We start from the raw sequence: 23,884 nt of genomic DNA, 5'->3' as shown, positions 1-23,884 counted from the left end.
TCAGACGCATACTAGGCTTTAGCGTGATATAGCTACCGTGGTACTGGACGGTGTGTGTCCTCGATTAGACCCTGCAGCGCGCATACCCTCGTTTTGTCATCAGGGCGATATTCGCCCGAAAAGCTTCGGCATCAATCTGAGAGTACGACTGATCTGGAGGCAAACAAATTCCTGAAGCGTTGATCGTCTCCAGCATCTCCGCAGCCGGCACATCGCCGACCCCACGACAACCCCTCATCCTCACCACCACCACCCCAACCCACACAGCCATGGACCGCCGCCGCACCCCAGGCCTCTCCTCACTCTCCTCACGCGGCCTCCAAAACCACCACTACACCAACCACGGCGCCACGCTCCGCACCCGCAATGCCGACTCCCTCTCGACCCAACTCTCCGTCTTCCAATCCCTCCTCCACTCCTTCGCAATCACCCACTCCAAGGACATACGCGCAAACCCCGCCTTCCGCGCTGAATTTGCCCGCATGTGCTCCGCCCTAAACATCGACTTCCTCGCCTCGTCCTACCACCGCGACAGCACCGCCTCCAAAGACGGTAGCAGTAACAACGGCAAGACAGGCGGGACGGGAGAAAGCATATGGACCCAGCTCCTCGGCGGTAGCGTAAACGACTTCTACTTCAACCTCGGTGTCCTCATCGTAGAAGAATGCCGGGCCACACGCGCCGAGAACGGCGGGTTAATAAGCGTCTCGGATCTACAATCCCGCATCTCAAAATCCACGCGTATAGGCGGTAGCATGGAGGTCAGCGACGACGATATAAAACGGGCTGTTGACTCGCTGGCGCCGCTGGGCTCCTGCTTTTCCATCATGACGATTGGGCATCGTAGCTTGATACGAAGTGTGCCAAAGGAACTGAATACAGACCAGAGTACAGTGCTGGAGGCGATCCAGGTGCTGGGGCTATGTGACGGTGAGTATGTTGCAGTTGAATCTCGGGTGGGAGAGGCCGAGGGCACATGCGGTTGTGGAGGATTTGATGGCGGATAGTCTTGTGTGGGTGGATACCCAGGCGGGGGGAGAATGAGTATTGGAGTCCGGCGTTTTTGACGGCCGTGGGGACGGGCGAGGGAAAGACCGTGTAGATGAGATGAGAGATACGAAATTTTTAGCATGATGAGATGATACCCGGCGGATGAGCCAATGCATATAGAATAGACACAACATTAGCATATACGGCCAATATATTACTTTGACCATACCGAGGTAGTGCTGACAACCAAGGCGACATGCAAAGATAACCAATGTAAGCAGAGTATAACATTCATCTATCCATGTACTATACACGACTGCACCCCCAATTATAACACATCACAACCCTCTCACCAAAGCACCTCTGTATTACAAATCCTCTCCTCCTCCGTCTCCTTCCACGCCCCCTTCTTATCACTCAAATCAGGCAGCACCTTGCGATGCCAAATCGCACTCCACCTCCTCGCAGTATCCTCATCCTCAAAGTCGAGTATCCATCGATTATACACACGGTTCATGATAAGCTGGTTCACTTGCTGAGGGTTACCATCTTCGCCGGCACCCTCCATCATCTTCTGGATAGCAGGGTCATCAAACGTCATTTCCTGCGTGGGCTTGTCGAGCTGCGAATCCGTGGGCTCAAAGGTACCGTAAGCGCGCGGCCGACTTGAAGAGATGGGCTTGGAGGACATGCGCAGGTTGATCATGTCGCGGACGCGGTGGATCGACGATCTGGATTCGTTGCGGAGGGGGAGGATCATGCCGTGCATGTATGCGTCGTGAACGAGAATTTTGAAAAGGTCAGAGGGTCTGGGCTCGTAGCCTTCAATGTGCATCAGCACTCTCCAGATGGGCTTGCCGTTCTCGTCGACTGAGGGGGCGATGGGTTGGTAGCCACCCCGCTCTATGAGAGCGCGGAGATGAGGGTTGTATGGTTGCATAAGGACGTTGAGGCTGAGTGGATGGTGCGTGGGTAGGAGGTTGTAGGATGATATAGCGGCCGAGATGTCTTCGCCCTTTTCGAGGAAGCCAGTGGGCGGCGGAATGGCGGAGAAGATGTTTGCGGGTTGGTGGAGGGCGCTCAGTTTGTGTAACCGAGAAATATTCTTTTGGTATGCAACCGCAGCTTCGGCGTTCTTGAAGAGGAGATAGTAGAAAGGTAAGCGCTCCAGACTCAATGGGTCGCGGCCAGGGATGACCTTGAGGAAGTCGCCGTCCCGGCGCCAGCCTTCAATGTGCTTGCCCTTGGGGACTACACGACGGAAATCGGCTTCCGTTAGCTGGGTGCTACAATTTGTAAGTTGGAGAGCAGTAATCTGTTCTCCTTGCTTCTGAAACGATTCGACAACTTTCTCTCTGAGCGTTTGGGTCCGCCCGACAAACGAAGGACGAAGAATAGGGTTCGTCGGAGGTTCGATTCTGGGATGGTCTCTTTCTTCCTTGTATTGAGGTTCTGCAGTACTGTTCGCTTCCGGGAACAACTCCTCAAGGAGACTTTGTTCACTCAACTCGTCGCTACTCCCTGCCGGTTTAGACGAGACATTGGGTGCATTGCCACCATCTTGAGGTTTGGTTTTGAGATTATCCGAGGGCTGCAATGAGCGCGAGCGTTTATGTATCTGACCTTCTAACCCGCTTCCATAGTCCTTCTTTTGTACAGCACCTCGGTCGGTGCTCTCTGCATTTTTGATCGAATCGTCTGGACCCTCGCGACTTTCATTGTCTAGCTTCACGATGCGCAGACCGCCGCGATCTGGAACTGTTTTCGAGACTTTTTTGTCGACAGTCCTCACCTCAGTATGCTTCGCTTGTCTTGTCTTCCGGGCAGTCTCAATGCGCGTCACATCTTTTTTCAAGAAACCCAGTGAGCGATGAAACTCCTGGACTTTTCGTTTTGCGAGTAACTTCTCCAATCTCAGGATCAAGCCCGGTTGCTGGCTCAATGTAGGCGAGTGCCTGGCTTCCGCATACAAAACGTTCAGGTCTCGATAGTTCTCCATTACGTTGCACACCCGGATGTCATCCTCCAGTACTGCATTCTCAGCTATCACACGTAGGCGATTGTGTACATGCGTCGCGATCGATGCCACCAGAGGAGCCTGCATTTCGTCGAGCAAATTAGCGGTGTCTGTCAGTTCAGTAGTTGTATTACGATATGTAGTCTCGCCGACTAGAAGAGCATCAGGGATGTTTCTTGGTATGAGTTTGGTGGCAAGCGTTCGTGTGGCTCGTCTGTGCGGATGGCCAAACACGGCCATCCGGCCAGTACCTTCATCACGAACAGTATTCCGCTCAAGCGCAATGATACTCCGCAGAACAAAAGATACCAGGGAAACCACAGCTTTAGGCGGCATATCTACAAGATACTCTGCTGTTGTCCCCAGGATACTCATCCAGCGCTTATGAGTCCTGAAGGATGCTTCATAAATTTGTTGGATATCCTGACGCTGTTCCATGATGACGGCCTCTTGTGGTTCTCGGGGAGCTGGAAGATCCTTGGCCGAGGGTGCGACCTGTACAGCAGTCGGAGACGATGAGACTGGTTCTGGTAGTCGTTCCTTTTCCGAGGGTTCGCTAGATTCTGTGCTTCGAATGTCACGACCTGTGGCCGACGTAGAAGGAGTCTCCGCTGTTAATTTCGCCTCCAGTGCAACTTGAAGAGCCTTGACAACCCCAGACAGCCGTTGGAGCTCCCGTTGTATACTTGTGACTTCTTCCCTTAAAGAATCTGGGGCAGGCTCCGGGTTGTGTCTTGCAGACGTCTCCTCTTTTCCCCCTTCTTGTTCTGCAATGTGACACTGTTGACCATGCAGATCTCTACTAGGCGACATGGGCGACATGGGGGGCATGGGCGTAATGCTGTGTGTATGCGAGATACTACGGACTTTTCTTATGGGTGAATTGGAGACATCTTGGCCATCTGTTTCGACCTTGTCATCCTTCTTGCCCTTCCGTGAGTGGGCTTTGGAGCGCTGTGATTGCGGCGGGCTTTTCTCGTCTGAGACTACCAATCTTCTAACTAACGCTTGCTTGATCCCTGACACACTTCCCACTGGAATATCTTGCTCATCCTTGATAGCCTCGGGCGCAGGTGTAGACGGTGTACCGAGTGCAGGAGGATGCGGCTTGGTGGATGCTGGCACAGTTTCCACTGGAGAATCTTGCTTATTCTTTATAGAATTGGGCGCAGGTGTGGACGGTGTATCTGGTGCAGGGGGATGTGGTTCGGTTGATGCTGGCTCGGAGGTCAATGAAGTGACTTTGCCCAATGCCACGCTCCACCATGACCTCCTCTCGGTCGATGCCTCCGTATTTGAGTCAGTCGAACTATACGAGGCATTGGTACTCCCATCGCTGCTCTGGCCAGTCGTGGACTGCGGGGGCTCATCGCCGTCGGTCGAGAGTGCGGTGCGGGCCGTCTTGTGGGCGCAACGGACCTGGATCGCAGTCCCTAGAGGGTGACATGGCCGCAGATGTCGAGGAAGTCGCGGCGGTGGCATCAATTGCGCAGCTTGGTCACATTGCAAGCTGCGATTATTTTGCGCAACACTCAAAAAAGCTTCAAGAAGCGTACTGCGCTAGTAGCTCTATTCGGCCTAGCCCACCCGTCGCTTAGTCACACCAGCATCTCCATCATATTGGGTGGCAGGCCCTACACTGCGCCCAATGTGTTAGAGCTGAGTCTAAGAGGGACGACCCAGCTCGCAAAGCCCAGATTACGAGACCATAGAAACACGTGACATGAGTCACATGAACATACACATGCAAGCAGCACCGAAATTTTCACACTCCCCCTCTATCACAGTCTGCGAAGCAGTATGAGTCCAGCAACGTCGTATACGCTGCGCCCTTTGGAACGGAATCCGCCGAACATTCCCAGCAATGCACTCGATAGCGGTGCCTTCCGCGTGCAGCTTTCGCAGAAAGAGCTAAAAAGTCTGGGACTCACAATCGGCGACTGTGTTCGGCTCAGCACAGAGACTGCATTCAAAGGCTACGGTGTCGCATGGCTGGCCCCTCAGACCAATCCTGGAAACAAGCCGATTGCCAGAGTATCCGATCTACTAAGAGAGCACTATGAGCTTTCACTGAATGATGCTGTCTTCATTGAAAAGGTGGATTCCTGGAAGCCACTCAAGTCGATAGAAGTCAGCTTCTCGGATATTGCCAACCAGACCGTCAAATTTGCCTCGACGGAGCAACTCTTGTACTGGCTACGTTATTCTTTAGGTGAGTCGTAAGTTATACATGCCCTTCTATATCTGATCGCCGTGTAGCAGGCGACTCGGACATTATACTTCCTGGGTGCAGCTTTCCGGTTCAGCAGAAAAGCTTCAAGCAGAAAGGCCAGAAATTGCGTGTCACTGTACAGAGCATCGACCCGCTGCCTTCCGAAAAATATGCCGTATACTTTGATGAAGTTACGACACAAATCACTACCATCGGCCATGTTGCTACTCAGGAGCCTACGGAGACTGCTTCAGGCGTGTTCCGATTGAAGTCTGACGGGATAGGTGGCCTATCCGAGCACATCACTACCATCAACCAAGAACTTGCTTTCCTCTCTGACAGCCTACCTCATTTGCGCAATCGCCACCTTCTTGGGACCGCTGCTTTTCTTTTACATGGTCCAGAGGGGACAGGCAAAAGCCTGCTTCTAGACCGACTAGCGGATTGCCCTTGGCAGGAGGTCTACAGAATCAACCCTGTAACACATCCCAAAGGTCAAGCTAAAGCCATTTCAGACATCTTTAACGATGCACGCGAAAACCAGCCAAGCCTGATCATCATGGATAATTTGGATAGACTTTTGGACAAGGCAGAGTCGCTGGTCAATACGCTACGGATAGAGCTAGCCACACTAGAGGGGGCCCAGGTGGTTGTCGCGGCAGCAGCACGGAGCATTTACGACGTGGACTCCAGTCTTCGAACAGCAGCAGCATTCATGATTGAGCTAGAGTTACTGCCGCCTAACGCAAAGCAGAGAGAAGATATAGTGCGCCAGGTATTAGGACCGACGTGCAATACTGCAGATGTCGATTTCACTGCTCTTGCAGAGCGTTCGCATGGCTTCGTGGGTCGCGACATTGCTAGTCTATGCCGTTTTGCGAGGAGACGACGTGTGATGCGAAGCAAGAATCCTATCCAAGATGGCAAGAGTGCCAGGGTCAATGAAGTGGACGAACAGACCGAGTTCATTGAGCAGGCCGATTTCGACGCTGTCATGGAATGCGTGCGCCCGACCGTGCTCAAAGACAGCATCCTTGAAGTTCCGAAGGTCAGATGGACAGATATCGCTGGCCTAGATCATGTCCGCGCTGTTCTCGAGGCCATCACCATCCGTCCTTTCAAAGTACGTTTTTAGCTGCTTTAGCTTCCGTTGAACCAGCAGAGAACTAACAAGGTTGCTACAGTACCCTGATCTGGACGTCAAATTTGGCGGACCTCAGTCCCGTAAGGGTGTTTTGCTGTACGGACCACCTGGCTGCGCGAAAACGCTAATCGCGCAAGCGGTTGCGACGGAGAGTAAACAGAACTTCCTCGCAGTAAAAGGGTCGGAACTCATCAAGATGTATGTGGGTGAGTCGGAGAGGGCTATTCGCGATGTGTTTCGCAGAGCTCGTGCCGCGAAGCCCTGCATCATCTTCTTCGATGAGATTGACTCAATCGGCAAATCTCGTGAGAAGACGCAAGATAGTGGGCTGAACGTGGTTACCACCTTACTGAACGAGATGGACGGCATTGAGGCCCTAAAAGACGTCTTCATCATCGGGGCAACGAACCGGCCCGATATTTTAGATTCGGCGCTCATACGTACCGGCCGCTTTGATGCGCACATGCACATCGGACTTCCCACCGAGGAAGCGCGGAAGCAGATTCTACAGATCCACACCCGGAAGAGACCGCTTGCCCCAGATGTTGATCTGGATGCCGTTGCCAAGAAGACTGAAGGAAGTAGTGGAGCAGACATCAGCGGGCTGTGTGCCGTTGCCGTCGAACTGGCCATTACCGATTACACAGCGGAACCAAACAACGAGCCGCAAGTGCACATGCGACACTTTGAGCAGGCGCTACAGCAACACGTTCCCCATACGATCGCGGCGGAGGCCAAACGATATCAAAATTGGAGGCCTGGCAAGTCGCTTTCCGAAGCCTGAGGCGGGTGACAGCTGGCGTGCAGGCTACCAGGCTCTCGGGTGAGGACTCTCTGCACGTCGAGTTCGTCTCATGATTGTACATGAATTGTGTACGGCGTAGCAGGTCTTCGTTAGCCCAAGGGGGCAGCATGAGTCGGCGAATGGTTTGCGGGCGCATAATGACGTGGGAAACGTACTGTAGAGACACAACCGAGTCGACCGGCACTTCAGAGTATCGAGGTAGACAAAGCAGTCTGTGGGGGTGATGCGACAGGTAAGATGCTTGTACTAGGCGGCGGTATATCCTCAACATTAAGCGGTTAGGTGGATCGTGTGTTGTATGCTCGACCAAATGGCAGCCTACCTCACAGCATGCGCGAGAATGCCTAAGAGGCAGCAATGTTATGCCTTGTTTCAATGGTTCACCTATCCCATCTATGTGAAGGCGGCGACACCTCGCACATAATCTCGGGTATTTCCGAAACGGCGCGCCATTATGGTGGGGCGTCATCTTCGGTGGATCCTGTCAGGCGAGCACTTTGGTGCCGTGGTGCCTCAATGTGAAGCGCCGCATCATCTCCATTGCGCGTTCTCGTCCCACCGGTCAACGACACGCTCGACACCAAGTTTGTGACCTAGTCATCTTCGACGACACCGCCGTCGTTGAGGTTGTACAATCTCCGCACGCCGTATAATCTCAATCGCGCTGGAAGAGGCATCTTGGCGCGCTGCGTGAAATTGCTCCTCGGCCCAGCACCCTACTGAAACCACCGTCTTGGTGTGCAGGAACAGCCGCGTCTTCCCCAGCATCGTTACCCTGACAAGGCGTTTGCGAGGTTACGCCGCTGGCAAGATGTCTGCATGGCCAATCGATGTTACCGATCCCGTGCTCTGCTAATCACCCTAGCCCTGGCCCCGCCACGGGTTCTCGACCTTTGGCAATTTCGCTCAGACGCGCGAGAGTGGATGTGGATTCATCATTGCCGCTGGTATTATGACAGTAGCTGGTAGGCAAAGTGTGGAGGCGCCAGGTTCGTTTCCGCGTCGGCTGATGGTGATACAGACGCAAATCCCGCCGCCGCCTGGGCAACTCTGCACCTCTCTTCCTTTCTTTCACCCTCCACCTTTTGATTCTGCCGCCATCTGTTCTCTTTTGCCTCTTTTTGGCTGTCCATTCCTTACCACTCGCACATATCATCTTCTCCTCGCTCCGTCTACCACCATCTCCCATCTGATACTCACTAACAGACTTGAAACCCAAAATGCCCGGGATGCTCACGAGATCGAAGTCATTGAGGTTTCTGAAGAACAATCGCAATGACCAAGACAATGGAAGATCAATGCAGCCTGCCAAGGGTCCTCAGACAGGCCTTGACAAATACATGTCATCCACACACTTTTCTGGGCCCGAAATTAACCTGGACTCTACACATATGGCAGTGAGGCCGAACACATCTGGCGGCCCGGGAGAGCGCCTGATGTCCCCCAAGACACACCATCCCGCCTTACCAGATCGTCCTCAGGATCATGTTCATTCTTTCCAATCACCTACAACTTCCACAACCCTACTCGATACAGCAGACACCACAGCAGAACGGGGGGTTATTGGCATTGCTCTTGGGTCACCAACCTTTGCCTCAAACTGGAAGGCACCACCTCAGACAGCTTCGACTATGGATCTTGGATATACCGCTTCTCCAATGGCAATGCTCACTCACCCAAATGGTTCCTCGCCTTCCTTGAGTTCCCGTCCAGATGCTCCCAAATCCAAACTTAGCCGATGGAAATCCATGTTCCGAAAAACAGCTCCTCCTCCTCCTGAACAAGACAAGTCCTCATTCTATCAAGTTGCACAGGCTGCTGCTGCCGCCGCATCTCCTGTTACAGAACCTGTTGTATCCGCGCCTATTCCTAATTTTGCACCTCGCGCAGACAGCCACCATGACCAGGAGTCGCTCGAAGCACAGGCACCCTTGAATGAAGGAAATGGCCGGGAAAAGCTGCGCACAGTATCGCCACCTACATACAAGCCCGACATCCGGGCATCACGGAAATGGTCCGACGAAGAGTTTGTTGTGCCTGAGTCGCCACCAGAAACGTCCGTGACTAGGGGACGCACACTCAAGGTCGGAAAACACTCGTTCCATCGAGCTCACCACATGGCGGCACCGCGGAGCGAGCAAAATAACACCCTTGCGCCACAACCCAGCAATACACCGGCTGCAGCCCCAAAGATGGCATCTTCCGACACAGCATCACTTCTCGATTTCAGTCTTCCCGACATCACCATGGAGAGATACAGCGTCATGTTTGGGAATCTTCTGGATTTCGACATTAACCAGTACAACCCAAGCCAACAGGATCCAAACCGATTGTCACTCTTAGCACGGCGGCAGGGCAACAACGAGAAGGTTCAGCCACTGACTGAGCTACCCGCAAAAGTATATACCCCATTTTTTTTAGCCACAGTCGATTCGGTCTAACGGTAGAGCAGGATGGACAGAATGTTGAAAGCTCTGTTGAGTACAGGCTCCAACGGAGGGGAACCTCGCCAGTTCCAATCGCTTCTTCGCCGCGATTGTCGCTATTCCCCTCTCCAAGCCCGGCTCGCGCACCATCGCCGAGCGCGATATCTCCCATGAACTGCAGCGAGGTAGAGCTCAAGCGATCACGAACAGTGCCTGCAAAGTCACCTCTCCACCAGGCCTATGCGCAGCACAAGGACTCCCCGGGGCTCGACTCCGCAAGGCTCATGCCCATGGCATCCCCTTATACAAAGGGTTCACTCACGCCCACCTCATTTCTAAGCAGCGACTCTGAGGCCGATTCAATCACTATTGTGATGGCCAAGACGGCGCCCGGACACGCCAAACCTCTTACGCTTCATCTCGACGATCGAGAACCCGAATGGACGATTTGCTCTGTACCACCCAAAGTTGCGGAAAGCGGAACTCGCATGTTTTCCAGCACACCAACTTCACCACTGATACGCACTCTTTCGCAAAATAACCAAAGGATCACTAAACATTGTGCTTTGCGATCGAACCCGTCCTCCCCAGCCGTGGAGGTACCATCGATGATACAGAGACTCCCTAGTGTTTCAACACAGCCGCAACCAGATAGCCCGCTTGCCAAGAAGCGCGCTGAGATCCAAGCGAAGAGAGCTGCGGCAGCTGCTGCGAAAAAGGATGATGCTACTACAACTACTACGACAAAGGCCACGGTTGGTGTGGCGAGGAGTGTATCTGTTAGCAGGGCAAACGGCGGTGTTGCGAGGAGCGTATCTGTCACTCGGGCGACCAGCCCCAGGTCCGTTGCATCTTCGTCGGCAATCAGTCCAATGGACACACGATCCATGGATAGGCTGGCTCTTACACCTACCATGGTCGAAGTCCGGAGCAGAAAGAGCCAGAGGGTGCAGTTGTCTGATCCTTAGACCATTTTCTTTGTCTTCCCCAGGCGGCGTTTGTTACAAAATTCTTTTCGCATAGGCGATCTCCACCTCTTCTTTTTCCTATGTTCATTCATTAGGAGCATCCCGGACTTAGTAGAGTTTTTAGTGGGTGTTCCATTCTGATACACGCCGGGTAGCGTATACACTGGCGTGCTGGTTAGGGTTCATGCGGTCTGTTTCTTATAAGCGGGGTGTTGTTTCGGTCGCGATCCTTTAGTAGATCCCCTGGCCCAGTTTTTCTTGATGTATATTGGACGGGAGTGGCATGATCCAAGACGTGCCGCTGAGCGGTGTGTAGGAAGTTGGATTTAGGCGGCTGGCGGCAAAGATACCATGTGTAGACAGAGACATCAAACAGAGGCTAGCAGACCTTTGGTTGCAGCTGCAAATTCTTACCAACTTGTTCTCGCCTTTTAATTGCACCCGGTCTATCAAATGCATACTGTTGGACAGCAAACATGCGACCAATGCCAGCCCTATGTTGCCGGAATCAAAGGGAGATGGTATCAGGACGCTCGGAAGAGCCATCGTCACGCGGTGATCGTAACGCAAGAACATATACCCCACAACTGCAGTCTACGCACCGACATTGTGAGATGATGGTTGCACGTCGTTGTGGGGGTTGGGACGTGGAGAATGGTGGCTATCGCTCGCGCCTACCCCTCTTCCGATGCCTAGTTAGGCCTTGGCCAGCGAGTCCAACCCCATATTCCCCCACATCAGACGTCGAATGCCTTCAACACGCCCGACCTAGTCAGACTGTCTGTCACCAGCCACCAACATTCGGCTTACGTGTAGCGTCATCCTACTGTCATCCTGGACGCTTATGACGACTTTCCGTAGGTACCCGACGTGCGGCTCAGCCCTAAGTTCACGAACGCCCGGCGTCGTCGAGACCACGTGCGACGGCGTCCATCGACTTAAAAATATCGTCGCTCACCTCTGCCATCCTTGTAGCATGCAATCATTGCATAACGCTCTCCCGTCTCTGCCATGTAATCGGTACATAGGCCAGTCGCGTTCGGGACACAGCAGATTGGATAGCTTGGCTAGATGACAGCCGCAATGACAGCTGCCATCCGTGTCATTGGAGAGTCCGTTCAGCATAGCACAATGCATGCTGCACCTCCGTCAAGCAGTCATGTTGCCTAGTGCTGACGTGCTAGAAGTTTAGCCAGTTGTTGTACACAATTGTCAAATCCCAGCCGGCTAGTTGCGACGAAGTGGACTCTGTGTTGATCGCCTATCTGATTCAGTTCCTACCGATTCCCACTTAACGTGTTGTCTTTTCCACTCATGCTCCAACACTCTCGGCTTGATTTCTACATCTGCCCATCTAGACTAGAGTTGGTGCTCTTTAGCGACAATCTTGACTCGCAATCCAACGCTCATTCCCGGTCCGATAGACTTGGCGAATCGAGAAGGTGATTGCATGAGACTAGAGAACTTGTAGGAATGATCAGCCTGGACGTCGGAACCCAGTGGAAAATTACCAAGGTCCGACTCTCGCTCCTCGCATCGCGTGTTGTTGCTTCATTCTCGATGAGACAAAGTTCGCAATAAGACTACCTGTCCACGGTCATAGATACAGGCACTAGCTGATATCGGACGAACGAGCTATATCGAGAAACTAGACCGACAGGGTCTAAATACATAGTCAGTGAACCATGTCCAAACTCGAGGTGAGTCGGTTTCCAAGTGTTATCCCAACATCAGCCGCTTCCCTCCGTACGCCCTCTTTAACCATGAGCGAAGCTACACAACTGCTCGTGGTCCGACAATCAGGTCGTCGGCAAGATGCAGCTCACAGGATACAGATCATTGCGGCCGTCTCGGCCATAGTTTCTGCATTCCGCAATGGGTCGGACTTGTTCACAGTCGTTAAGAAGAAACGTCGTGCTGCGCGCAAATACAAGGATCCTCAGCAAGAGTGGGAAGAAAGTCAGATCTCATCTGCTCTTTCAGCAGGTGAAAAACAAATTCACCTACGATTTGAGCGCGACCAGAGAGAGCTTGGCGATTTTGTCCGCATTGGCGATGGTGAGTTACTTGATGTTTGACACCTGTTAATCGATGAATGCTCATGTGTTTGATAGATGTTGCCCGAGATCGTCTTTTTCATATAGCAGCACTGCTTCAGACTGAAATCATCGACACTTTGAGCCTAGCATCCGGAAAGTAAGTGATTACGCAAAAGCACATATGAGACCCAGCTGACATTGAGTTTTCAGCAAGTTTGGCGTAGTCAACCTGCGCCTATTACACGAAGCCTCAATCACAAATCGAAAGGACGCCATTCGAGCATTAGATGATCTCAAGCAGAGGATATATACGAGAATGTTCATGGCGCGACAATTGGAGAAAGCCGCAGAGGAAACACGCGTACAGCAATCACGTGCCCCGGCGCAAATTATGCCACGATATAGCTACGACTCGATCCGCCCTCGTACAAATGGCTACACCCCCTCCATTGCCACTTCGGCAGCGATCATGGACCCTAGGATCCCGAGAAAAGAGTCACCGGAGTATCCACAGACGAGTGACAGGACAAAACTGCCTGTTGATATCCGGTCGGTCTATACACAGCCAGTTGTTGACTCAAACTCCGATGCAGCTCCGGCTGATTCCCGAACCAACTATCGCACATCTATGATAAGAGAGATTCAGCACGTGATCAGCTCATACAAAGAGTTCAACTTCGACAACGGGACGAATTCACATAGCAGCCATCCACAGGACAATGAGCACCCTGCGCGACGAGATACCCTCGTTACGGCCAACGACCGAGCTCTGTTCGACGAATATAGGAGAGGGTCGGGTCGGAAGTTTCATCAGAGTTCCAACCATGAAGCAATAGGACTTGGTATCGCAAGCGGTACCAGTGTGCTTCCTGTCAGCGAAGATATGCATGGATTTGAGAAGGAACACCCAGCCTATAATCAGCGCTACGATACGCCCGATCCGCGTTGCCGTGAGCAAGCACAAAGGCCACCGCACCGATGGTCAGGGGGTTCTGTATCTAGTTCAGCCGTTTCGAATTCGGCTTCCCTCCATCGGAGCAGCTCGAATTCTTCGCAAGAAACGCATACCGAAGTTCCTCCTCCGCCACCACCCAAGAACGAAGATCCTCCTCCTCCGCCACCAAAGTCAACTCGTCGGGCCCTTACGATATCTGTGCCCGATAACGCAATCGATCCGCAGGATGACGGGAACCATTCTAATTCGGGATCTTCTTACTCTCCGTACGCAGCCGCGATAGATAGGTATAATACTCCTTCACCGATCAAGGAATTGGCTCCCTTACGCACCCGTTCCTCTGCTTCGGCGGTCAATTCGTCTAGGTACAACGCAGAGGCCAAGGCACCGCCAGTCAATGTCGACCACCCCCGTTTCTCTGCTCCTTCAGTTACTCCATCTAGGCACGATACAGAGGTCAAGGCACCCTCGCCAGTTAATGTCGACCACACCCGTTCCTCTGCTCCTTCGGTCACCCCGTCTGGGAACAATACAGAGGCCAAGGCACCGGCGCCGGTTAATGTCGACCCATATATGCCTACCCAGATGCCATGGCCTGGAGACAGCACAGCCACATCCAGGGCCGCATCGCCGGTCATGGATCATCCAGCACAGCAACCCCATAACCCACCGATCAGAGAAGAGGAAGAAGTGGAAGAAGTGAAACGAGAGAATTTCAATACTGAGGAGCCAGCATATGACATACACAACCTTTTGATTCCAAGATCAAAAACAAAAGCATACTACAGCAGACCCAGCATCTACAGCGAAAGCATCTACAGCGACACCAACGAGGAAAAGCCCCCCATGCCCACCAACCCATCCGCCTTTGCAGCAGCCACATCCTCCCACTTCGCATCCTTCAAATCAACAATCATGGGCCTCCGCCATTCCCCCTCTCTCGCCTCCACCGAAAGCGGCAGCTCCTTCTCCATCGGCGTCCTCCCCGGCCGCCTCAGGCGCAGCAACATCATCCGCACCAGCAGTCTATCCGGCAGTATCCGGCCCAGCAATAGCTCCAACATGCTCGACGGCCGCCCCAACAAAGACAATAACTACTGGGGCTTCTGCAAAGGCGCATGGGCGGTCCGTGAAGAAGCCAACAAAGGTCTTCACCCCCGCACCGTTCCCTGCGGCTACTACACCACGCGCCAGATCTTCGCCTGCAAATACTGCGCCTTTGCCGGTGACGTGCAAAGATCCCCTCATCCCATCAAGCGAGGCAAGAACATCGAGTTGATTGACCCCCGCGTCAGGACTAGTAAGAGTGGTATTCGCTACCGCTGGATCTTCCTTGCTAAAAGCCACATCAAGAAGAAGGTTGTCGACCCCGTCATGGACTGTTGGACCGAGGATAACTTTGGCTGCGTGTTTTGCTGTGTTGAAGGTGCTGCCAGTGAGGTTTATTCGGGCATCGATACGCTCATGGAACACATAACTAGAGAACATGTGGCGGATATGAGTGAGAGGACGAGGCAGAAGACCAAGTGTATTTTGGGGAGGTTGGCGGGCGAGGACGAGGATTGGGATATTAATTTTCCCATTTTCGGGGACATGGAGTAGTGGGGCTGCGACTGGGGATGAGAACGATGGAGGACGGATACGAGCTTTTCATATATAAGGGGTGCTTAGTGGTGGCGTGTTTTTTTTCTCGCTTCAGGATACCCTCGTTCGTACACGTTTAGTTTTCATTCCGTACATAAGTTTTTAGTATTGTTGTCGGAGGAAGACATTGGTTTGTTGTATATATCTATGTATTATAGTTATGAGGGGGAGGAAGACAACAGTGCCATGTATTGTAGATATATTTAATCTAGCTTGATATAACATTCGCCGAAGTGTACCAACGATCCTCCAGCCTAAATCGTCTTGAATGGCAGGTGCAAAGGCTGTTACACACAACGTTCGTACCTGCAATTAAAGACAACGTAGGCGGGCGGAGAGTGGTATACGTATTCTGCCACATGATCGTACACTATGCCGCTCTCTGCATTAGCAAAAAGGCCTTTTGCCAATCCTCCGCATGATGTTCAACGAACAATAAGGAGCACCAAAAAACGCCTTTTGACGTGAGGATTAATATTCCCCCTTTCTAAAAATGCGACATGACGGAGCCAGGTCAGGCCTGACCTACGCCGCCTTCAGTGCGCCGAACGCAAAAACGCCAATAACGTAAACCCGATCTTCAAAGGTCATAAACATACATACATAGATACATAGAACCAGGACACCGCAGCCCAGCACGGCGAACCTGCGCCAAGAAAAAGGCACCTAAACCTCATCTACAGGCGGACGTGTCAATTTGCCTAGATCCATACTCCTATGGTATTGTCTACACGGTAAATCGGTATTGTGGGCATCGTCGTCGTCTTCGATTTCAAACATGCGTTTAAGCTCCTTGCACGCAACCATGTACTGGCGCCTGGCACCGGGGCTTTCACGGAGGGGGTTGGGCGCCTTGTCCCAGCCGTGGGGGACGCCGGGGACGCAGTGATAGTGTACGCGTTTGCCTAGGTCTTTTTGGAGGCGGTCGCGGAAGCGCTCGCCTTCAGCGAGGAGCATGTCCCATTCGCAACAGAAGAGGACGATGTCATCCGGGAGGGCTTCGAGCATGTGGTTTGGGGCTACTCCAGGGCTGAGCCAGGGATGTGAGAGGTCGAGCGAGGGGGGCTGGAGGTATGAGTCGTCGAAGAGGTCAGTGAAGACGGCGGGGAGGTTCTGGTCGACGCGGGCGCAGGTTTCGCGGCGTTGGGCGCGCGTTACCGTGTAGTCGGTTGGTGGGTAGAAGGACACTATGCCGCGGATCTTGAGGACAGCGTTTGAGCCTTCGGTCATGACGGATACGCCGGACGTGTCTTTGTACGAGGATACGAGGGAGAGGGCGGATTCGCCTGTTTGACGGAGCATGGCGATTCGGTCAAGGCGCGTCTTCTGGCGCATGAGCGGGACGCGGGAGCCATTTGGTGTTGGGGCCAGCGTAGGAGGATGTGTGGAAACCGTGTTTGGAACGTGGCCGGCGCGCCCGTCTACAATTTTTTGGCCGGAGGTAGTGCGGTCGAAGAGCTCGCCTTGGAGACACAGTGGAACTGTGAAGCTCATGTTTCCTCCCGACGAGAAGCCTGATATCGCGATTCGATCCGCATCGAGCGCCAGCTCGTCCGCGTGTTGTGCTAGCCAGAGCAACGCATCGGCACCGTCTTCTACTGCAGTAGGGAACGGATTCTCGGGCGCGAGACGATAGTCGACACTGACGACTACGGCTCCGACTTGTTCTACAACGACGCCACACCAGCGCGCATCGTCGTGGGCTGTTCCAAGTACGAATCCTCCACCGTGAAAGTTGACAACAACAGGGTATTTCCTAGTACCCTTCAACTTCATTTGCTTTTTGTATTCCTTGGGCACGTAGAAGTGGAGGCGAAATTTGCCTTTTATTGGCGAAACGCTCGATTCGATGTCTCTGTGAAAGGCCGGCCTTGGTGGTAATGGTCGTGCGAGGCGATGCAGCATCATGCCGATGCCCATGAGGACGCGCCAGAATTGTGCCTGGATGTGCAGAATCCATCGTGGGCGACTGCCCTTTGGTTTTGGGCCCTCTACCGTCTCCATTTCGAGTGAGTATGATGTGAGTGTAGTCTGTCTATATCGCGCACTTCATCAATGTGACTGTTGACTGTTGGGGAGTTGAAGGGGCGGCTGTGTTCTTGGCAAGCAGAGTGTTGATGGAATACGAGTGGCTATCCGTCTCCCGATTACAAAAGCTGGGGTGATGTGACAGCTTCCGAGCGTCCGACAAGTCCGATTGACTGTTGTCAGAGTAATCGCAGGGCTAGGAAACGTGCGCGAGATTTGAGACATGAAGCGCAGACTGTTGATACATGATGACGTATGCTGTAATTTATCAGCGGCTTGCCAAGGTGTCTAGTAACCCTGGCGACTAGTTCGACGAGCTACTCGTTCTAGACGCGACGGGCGATAACAAGTCCGCCATGACGATGTGCCGTTCGCCGCGGGGATGTGCAACAACAAAGTCACTTATACTAACTACTTCACAAAATCAGGGGCAAAGCTATTCCATCAGAGACGGTATGAATTCATACCGCTCATTAGTGATATCATTGTGGACAAGTATGACGGACGATAGTAGGGCTAACGCCAGACTAGTAGAGCAGACAGCTCCAATTACCATCCCGGTTCCATCCCGCAGTAAACAAATGTACCGTCCTGATACGCAAAAGCAAAGCAAAGCAAAAGCGAGCAAGCCAGAACGGGTATAGGGCTGCTCAAGTCCTCAGAGAAGCGCCAGACGCTCACCTATTGATGCTGCCATGAACCATTATGCAAGTGTACAAATTCATGTAAAAGTCGACAATGAAGTCGGTACTAAATATAAAACGCCAGTTAAGTCGAATGTAAAGAGGGGTGAAGGAAGAAGGAAGGAAGCAAGTCATGAAGAGTTACGCATCGACAAAGTCGTACTCCTCATCCTCAGGCGCCACATAGCGCTTGGGTCGCGGGGGCTCGTCATCAATGTCGAGCACCTCGTATTCGTTCTTGACCAGCTTCTCCGTCTCCTTGGTCTCGAATCGCTCGACAGCCTTCTCGAGAGCGGCGTTTAGGATCTGGCTGCCGTGACTGGGGCCTCGATGGGCATCATAGGAATAGGTGATGTCGGCGTCTGGGGCAGTGGAGGGGTGGTCAACGTCCTCATCGGCGGATGAATCACCACTAGCGTAGGCCATGTCCTTGTGTAGGGCAGTGCGAGCCTTCATGTGGCCAGGGTAAGACGACCTGCAGATGGAGTGTTAGTACCCTGAGGGTGCTGTCAAGCTTGGGTTGGGAGGCGACTTACTTGACATGATACGGCACCTTTGCAGGGCGAGGCTTGCCATCTTCAACGCGTCGTCCAGGACCAAAGGACTGGCCATGCGCCCACTTCGCCCTGCTGTTCTTGTCGCGGTTGAACTCCTTGGCGTCGCTACGAAGGTCGCCAGTGAAGGTCTGGGAGGTGGACATGACGGTTGCGACTGGTTCTGTGCTGGGCCTGGTATGTGTCGAGGCTATGTGATGTGGTGAAGGTGCTCTGTGTTGATATGTGTTGACTGTTGGAGTGTTGGATAGAGAAGGGGGTGGATATAGGAGGCAACTAGGTGAGTGGATTAGGTTTGACGGAGACAAACAGTCAAGGCGACAGGAACGATGTATATGTAGAGGTAACAAGCGCGGGACCGAGGGAGGCGTGTATGATGACTAGCACCTGTCTTGCGTATGACTCTAAGAAGTGACTCAGGATGATGGCGTCTATTTGGGTAAAGGCAAGTGGCTATGCAGATGGGAAAGGCGTAATACGGGTCGTGTACTCGATACAAGCTTGTTTACGGCCCACGGGAGCGCCGCCCTTATGAGGTCAAAGGCGTAGGCACCATCCCCGCTCTTTGTCGTTGTTCCTGATAAGGGAGCCGTGAGGTAGTGAGAGCTCATGACCCACGGCCTCAGCCTCCGAGTCGCCGAGGGCCAATGTCCGCTTTAGCCCGACGCGCAGCCGGTTTGACGCTGCTGCTGACGCTCATGATGCCATAGTCAAGGTTTCATGCGCCTTGCCGGTCAACGTGGGCGAGTTGGAGGCTGCCGTGTTCCTGGCTCGAGTGCATGGGCGTGCGTAAAGCTCTCACCCTGAACCTCGAGCTGCTATGCGACCCCAGCTGTTGCGACGGCCGACCCCACATCGATGGCTCGATATCCACCTCCACACCTCCGACAGCATCGGTCACGGCTTGCATCTCAACCATCGATGCGTAGCTTATGAGGTGTCGCGCTGCAGCACACGGTCTTGATAAGGCTTCCGCATTCGGCCGCTGTCCCTGCGCCCTTTTTGCTAGCCTGACCCAGGCATGCCGTCTTAAGCCATTGCGAACCGCCCAGACATGTACCCCATACGATGCCATACATAGTCATAGCTAGACAGTTGCATCAAATCACATCGGATCGAGCACTAACGTCTTGAGTACATGAATGAATTCGCGCATGCTTCACTATGAGAAACAGCCGTCCCTGGCCCATGCTAGAGCACACGCTTCAGCTACCGTATGCTACGCCGCCTTGTTTGTGTCCTCGTCTGCGTCCTCGCCATCGCTGCTTTCTACCAAGGCAGCCTCGCTGGGGAGCATATCAGGAAACCAGCCGTACTCGTCAAGATCCACCGTGTATAGCCCCATGGCATCCTGCCTAACCTCGACACCCTCGCGCCTCAGTGCATCCGCTTGGTGGGCGGCAGCGCTTGGCCCTCTTTGTTGCCGTCAGTACTAGAGCCACAGGCAACAAAGCTTTGTGTAATGTGCTTTGATAAGGAGCGCTGACCTCGGGCTGATGCCGCCTTTGGCGTTGATCACACGCTGCCAAGGCACGTTGCCGCTGTGGAATGTACGACTCCCATTGCTGCCATCGGCCGATTCCGATGGCAGATTCTTGAGACAGACTCCAACCTGTCTTTGACGTCATGTGTTAGTCCTGCTGCGACATGGCGGCGATGCGTGCTACCTTGGACAATCGGCTATGAACAAGGAACATGTCAGCAACTGGCCATCGTCATCCGGTGTGACAACGCACGCTTTCCAACCAGCATCGCGATATGGCCGTAGCTGGTGACCTTGCCATGAGGTATCTCCTGTATCGCCTCACACACGGCCGTATGCCATAGCCAGGCCTCTTCAGAGCGCTCTCCGGGTGTCATGGTCGTAATGCAAACGTGATGTTGGGAGAGAGGTGCATATATGCCGCTGATCGCCATCACGCCAGTACACGACATCACGTGATGCGGAACACGGCGCGCGCCAAGTCGCATCGACTTTCCGCACCGAGCTGTGAATGACGGCCATCCACGAACCTACCCACACTAAAAACCCAGGCATGTCTGGACTTGCGGACTACTTGGCCAAGAATTACCTTACGGCCGACTCAGACAAGAAATCGAAGAAGCGCAAGCGGAAGAACAAGGATGCCGGCCTCATCATCGACGACGATGATAATCTGGGCTGGAAAGAGAAAGCAGACGAGGACGACGATGATGCGCCAATGATAGGTATGGCAGCCCTGATTCATCCACCTTGCATAAGTTCTGCGCTAACATTCAATTTGCTAGTTGGTGGAGGCACACTGAAAAAGTCCAAGAAGAAACCAAAGGGAACTGGCGCTGCTATCTGGACATCTGTGGGCGTGGCTGCACCTTCACACGCCGAACAACTTGCTGCCGATGCAGCTGCCGCCGACGCCATCATCGCGGGAGCCGCCATAGAACGACAAAAGGAAGCCGAAGCCGAAGATGAGGCACCGGAGATGGTCGACGCCGATGGCGTGCTGCGAATGGGATCAGGTGCCAAAGCCGGTCTCCAAAGTGCCGCCGAGGTCGCAGCAGCCATAAAAAAGAAGCAAGATGAAGAGAAGCGCGAGGCCGAGCAAGTCATGAAAAAGATGGGCAGCGCAGCGCAAGAGACAATCTACCGTGACGCCAGCGGTCGCATAATCAACGTCGCGAAGAAGCGCGCAGAAGCGCAGAAGAAAGCCGAGGAAGAAGAGCGCAAAAAGCGCGAAAAGGAAAAGGCCGCCCGCGGAGACGTACAAAACGCAGAAGCCGAACGCCGCAAACAACAACTAAAGGACGCGAAGACAATGACTATTGCGCGTTACGCCGACGACGCGGAACTCAACGACGAGCTGAAGGAACGTGGCCATTGGAATGACCCTGCGTCAGGCTTCTTACGCAAGAAGAAAGCGGGTAGAAGCATCACAGGCAAGCCACTATACCAAGGTCCTTTCCAGCCGAATAGATACAATATACGCCCAGGACATCGTTGGGACGGCATCGATCGAGGAAACGGGTTTGAGAAGCAGTGGTTCAACTCAAGGAACCGAAAGGCAGATATCGAGAAGTTGGAGTACCAATGGCAACAGGACGAGTAGAGGTCGAATAGTGACGGTATTGGAAAGCTTTCAAACAATCAAGGCATGGGCATGGTATGCATAGCGCGGCGTTGGGGATTATCAATAACAATAACATCATATCTGCAAGGCAGGTACAAAAGAAGAACATTATATCCGCCAGCCGCTCGGAGCCTGCATAGTAATCACTGTTGTCTAGGGCATCTATCGCTAACACATTGTACTAATAGACCTGTGGTATTTGTGTAGTCTAACCAAAAACAACTTCAAATACGGAGTGAACTGAATCACGTGGGTCGACCGGAGATTAGCCGGCGTGGCAAACATTCATGTCGCAACACGCGGGGCGTCCCGTCCAGCCTCCTGATTAACCAACACTAAACCACAACATTTCTCACTGTTCAAACCTAAAGGTCTAGATATTTTTAGATTCACCAAATCCACTTGACATTTGCTGGTATTCGATGCAGGTAGACGCCGCGGACTCGCACTCAATCTCAGCTGTTAACGGGCAAAACGTCCGCGCCGTGAAGCGCTCAGCTTCCGAGGAACTGGATGCCGCACCTGCTACCAAGAGAATCGAAGGGAATGACATTCGGTTAGAAGAGGCAGATGTTAAACCCCAAATCGCTAAGCGGGTAGTTCCATTCCCAGAAAAGGTATGCGGACATCTTGGAACATCAAATCATTAAATCATACTAACTGCTCTGAAGCCCGCAGTTATTGAAGAACGAAACGGCGATATTGAATTCCGAGTCGTTAACAATGACGGAGCTAGAGAGAGTACGATTGTTCTTACAGGTCTCAAGAACCTGTTCCAAAAGCAACTTCCAAAGATGCCAAAAGATTACATCGCGCGCCTCGTCTACGACCGTACTCATCTGTCGCTCGCCATCTGCCGGATGCCTCTTGAGGTCATAGGCGGAATAACCTACCGCGAATTCCGGAGTCGCAAATTCGCAGAAATAGTCTTTTGCGCCATATCATCTGATCAACAGGTCAAAGGATACGGAGCACATCTCATGGCTCACCTGAAGGACTATGTGAAAGCTACTTCTCCAGTAATGCATTTTCTGACGTATGCTGATAATTTTGCAACTGGCTATTTCCAGAAGCAAGGCTTTACCAAAGAGGTTACGCTACCAAAGTCTGAATGGATGGGCTTTATCAAGGATTACGAAGGAGGCACACTGATGCAATGCACTATGCTTCCACGCATCCGGTACCTCGAAGTCGGTCGCATGCTTTTAAAACAAAAGGAAACTGTCCAGGCCAAAATACGCTGCTTAAGTAAAAGCCACCTTGTCCATCCTCCACCTCAGCAATGGGCCAACGGCGTTGTTCCATTCGACGCAACCACCATTCCCGCTATCAAGGCCACTGGCTGGTCAGCGGAAATGGATGCTTTAGCACGGGAACCACGCCGCGGACGCCACTTCAATATATGTCGACTTTTCCTATATCAAATTCAAAATCACAAGCAAGCCTGGCCGTTCCTCAAGCCAGTGGACAAGGACGAAGTGCCCGATTACTATAAGACTATTACTTCGCCAATGGACCTGTCGGCTATGGAGGAGAGGCTGGAGAATGGATTTTATACGACTCCTAATCTTTTCATCGATGATCTGAAACTGATCTTTAGTAATTGCTTGCTGTATAATGACCCTACTACTATTTACGCAAAGTGTGCGGCGAAGCTGGAGAAGTATATGTGGTCGCTTGTCAAGGAGATTCCTGAGTGGTTTGATTTACTGGAGGAGTGAGGGGGTATAGTAGTGTAGTATAGCGCTGAGGTGGGGGGACAGAGAGAAGAAGACGAAGGGGTAATATAATGAGTATTATAATTTTTTGTAACGGTGTGAGGAGAGGAGGAGGACTGCGTTGCATTGTGTAGCTATGGAGGAACTGCAGCTATATAGGTGTGTGTGATGAGAAAGTGTGGTAGCGATAGCCGTACCCAACTCTCACCCAAGTCGGTCTTGGCAAGTCCCAAACCGTTACACTCCCCCCCAGCTGCCGTGATCAACAAAGCTAACTAGTGCCAGTGCCATAGCTCGGTTGGTTCTGGTGTGTTTACATGAGTAGTAAGAAGCTGGCGAACATTTTCAAGCCCTAGCTGTCTCACAAACTCGGCATGTTTCTGCCTTACGAGGGACTTTGTGAGTCCATCTGCAGGCATCTCTGCTGTAGGGCACCACTCTACACAGAGCCTTCCTTCCTGTACCTCCTGTCTTACCCACATTTGATGGGTGTCTACATGTCTTAGCTTCGTGTGAAGCCGTTCGTCTTCTTTCTTAACGATCCCAACCGTCTGCTCGTTGTCGCAGTAGATCGTTGGTTGAATCTCCGGGTCG

General features: G+C 52.8%; 10 protein-coding genes across 10 annotated transcripts; 6 read left to right on the top strand and 4 right to left on the bottom strand.

The window, feature by feature from the left end:
* Nucleotides 1-269: 269 nt before the first annotated feature.
* Nucleotides 270-997, top strand: PtrM4_149590 (vacuolar-sorting protein SNF8; the record flags this gene model as incomplete). The annotated part of the gene is made up of 2 exons (XM_066109997.1): nucleotides 270-934; nucleotides 991-997. 2 exons carry the CDS (start codon nucleotides 270-272, stop codon nucleotides 995-997), a joined length of 672 nt encoding a protein of 223 aa, XP_065959980.1.
* Nucleotides 998-1,339: 342 nt separating this feature from the next.
* On the bottom strand, nucleotides 1,340-4,489 carry PtrM4_149580 (AF-4 multi-domain protein; the record flags this gene model as incomplete). The annotated part of the gene is made up of 1 exon (XM_001938581.1): nucleotides 1,340-4,489. The coding sequence occupies one exon, from the start codon at nucleotides 4,487-4,489 to the stop codon at nucleotides 1,340-1,342; it is 3,150 nt and encodes a 1,049-aa protein (XP_001938616.1).
* Nucleotides 4,490-4,807: 318 nt separating this feature from the next.
* Nucleotides 4,808-7,147, top strand: PtrM4_149570 (SpoVK, ATPase AAA+ class; the record flags this gene model as incomplete). The annotated part of the gene is made up of 3 exons (XM_001938582.2): nucleotides 4,808-5,219; nucleotides 5,267-6,342; nucleotides 6,404-7,147. The coding sequence occupies 3 exons, from the start codon at nucleotides 4,808-4,810 to the stop codon at nucleotides 7,145-7,147; spliced, it is 2,232 nt and encodes a 743-aa protein (XP_001938617.1).
* Nucleotides 7,148-8,388: 1,241 nt separating this feature from the next.
* Nucleotides 8,389-10,562, top strand: PtrM4_149560 (uncharacterized protein; the record flags this gene model as incomplete). Its single annotated transcript, XM_001938583.1, has 2 exons — nucleotides 8,389-9,567; nucleotides 9,621-10,562. The coding sequence occupies 2 exons, from the start codon at nucleotides 8,389-8,391 to the stop codon at nucleotides 10,560-10,562; spliced, it is 2,121 nt and encodes a 706-aa protein (XP_001938618.1).
* Nucleotides 10,563-12,325: 1,763 nt separating this feature from the next.
* PtrM4_149550 (Atrophin-1 multi-domain protein) lies at nucleotides 12,326-15,158 on the top strand (the record flags this gene model as incomplete). Its single annotated transcript, XM_066109996.1, has 3 exons — nucleotides 12,326-12,620; nucleotides 12,677-12,758; nucleotides 12,812-15,158. The coding sequence occupies 3 exons, from the start codon at nucleotides 12,326-12,328 to the stop codon at nucleotides 15,156-15,158; spliced, it is 2,724 nt and encodes a 907-aa protein (XP_065959979.1).
* A 708-nt stretch (nucleotides 15,159-15,866) lies between these two features.
* PtrM4_149540 (Aes, Esterase-lipase) lies at nucleotides 15,867-17,204 on the bottom strand (the record flags this gene model as incomplete). The annotated part of the gene is made up of 1 exon (XM_001938585.1): nucleotides 15,867-17,204. One exon carries the CDS (start codon nucleotides 17,202-17,204, stop codon nucleotides 15,867-15,869), a length of 1,338 nt encoding a protein of 445 aa, XP_001938620.1.
* An 848-nt stretch (nucleotides 17,205-18,052) lies between these two features.
* Nucleotides 18,053-18,611, bottom strand: PtrM4_149530 (uncharacterized protein; the record flags this gene model as incomplete). The annotated part of the gene is made up of 2 exons (XM_001938586.2): nucleotides 18,053-18,386; nucleotides 18,448-18,611. The coding sequence occupies 2 exons, from the start codon at nucleotides 18,609-18,611 to the stop codon at nucleotides 18,053-18,055; spliced, it is 498 nt and encodes a 165-aa protein (XP_001938621.1).
* Nucleotides 18,612-19,684: 1,073 nt separating this feature from the next.
* Nucleotides 19,685-20,325, bottom strand: PtrM4_149520 (methylated DNA-protein cysteine methyltransferase; the record flags this gene model as incomplete). The annotated part of the gene is made up of 4 exons (XM_066109995.1): nucleotides 19,685-19,880; nucleotides 19,953-20,081; nucleotides 20,133-20,145; nucleotides 20,202-20,325. The coding sequence occupies 4 exons, from the start codon at nucleotides 20,323-20,325 to the stop codon at nucleotides 19,685-19,687; spliced, it is 462 nt and encodes a 153-aa protein (XP_065959978.1).
* Nucleotides 20,326-20,501: 176 nt separating this feature from the next.
* Nucleotides 20,502-21,551, top strand: PtrM4_149510 (TolA, Membrane protein involved in colicin uptake; the record flags this gene model as incomplete). Its single annotated transcript, XM_066109994.1, has 2 exons — nucleotides 20,502-20,673; nucleotides 20,734-21,551. 2 exons carry the CDS (start codon nucleotides 20,502-20,504, stop codon nucleotides 21,549-21,551), a joined length of 990 nt encoding a protein of 329 aa, XP_065959977.1.
* Nucleotides 21,552-21,994: 443 nt separating this feature from the next.
* PtrM4_149500 (Transcription factor involved in chromatin remodeling, contains bromodomain protein) lies at nucleotides 21,995-23,293 on the top strand (the record flags this gene model as incomplete). Its single annotated transcript, XM_001938589.1, has 2 exons — nucleotides 21,995-22,189; nucleotides 22,244-23,293. The coding sequence occupies 2 exons, from the start codon at nucleotides 21,995-21,997 to the stop codon at nucleotides 23,291-23,293; spliced, it is 1,245 nt and encodes a 414-aa protein (XP_001938624.1).
* Between the last annotated feature and the right edge of the window lie 591 nt (nucleotides 23,294-23,884).

The sequence above is a fragment of the Pyrenophora tritici-repentis genome, chromosome 9, assembly GCF_003171515.1.
Source record: "Pyrenophora tritici-repentis strain M4 chromosome 9, whole genome shotgun sequence".
NCBI lineage: Eukaryota > Fungi > Ascomycota > Dothideomycetes > Pleosporales > Pleosporaceae > Pyrenophora > Pyrenophora tritici-repentis.
The sequence above is the reverse complement of the archived record's forward strand: the minus strand, read 5'-3'. Positions and strand labels throughout refer to the sequence as shown.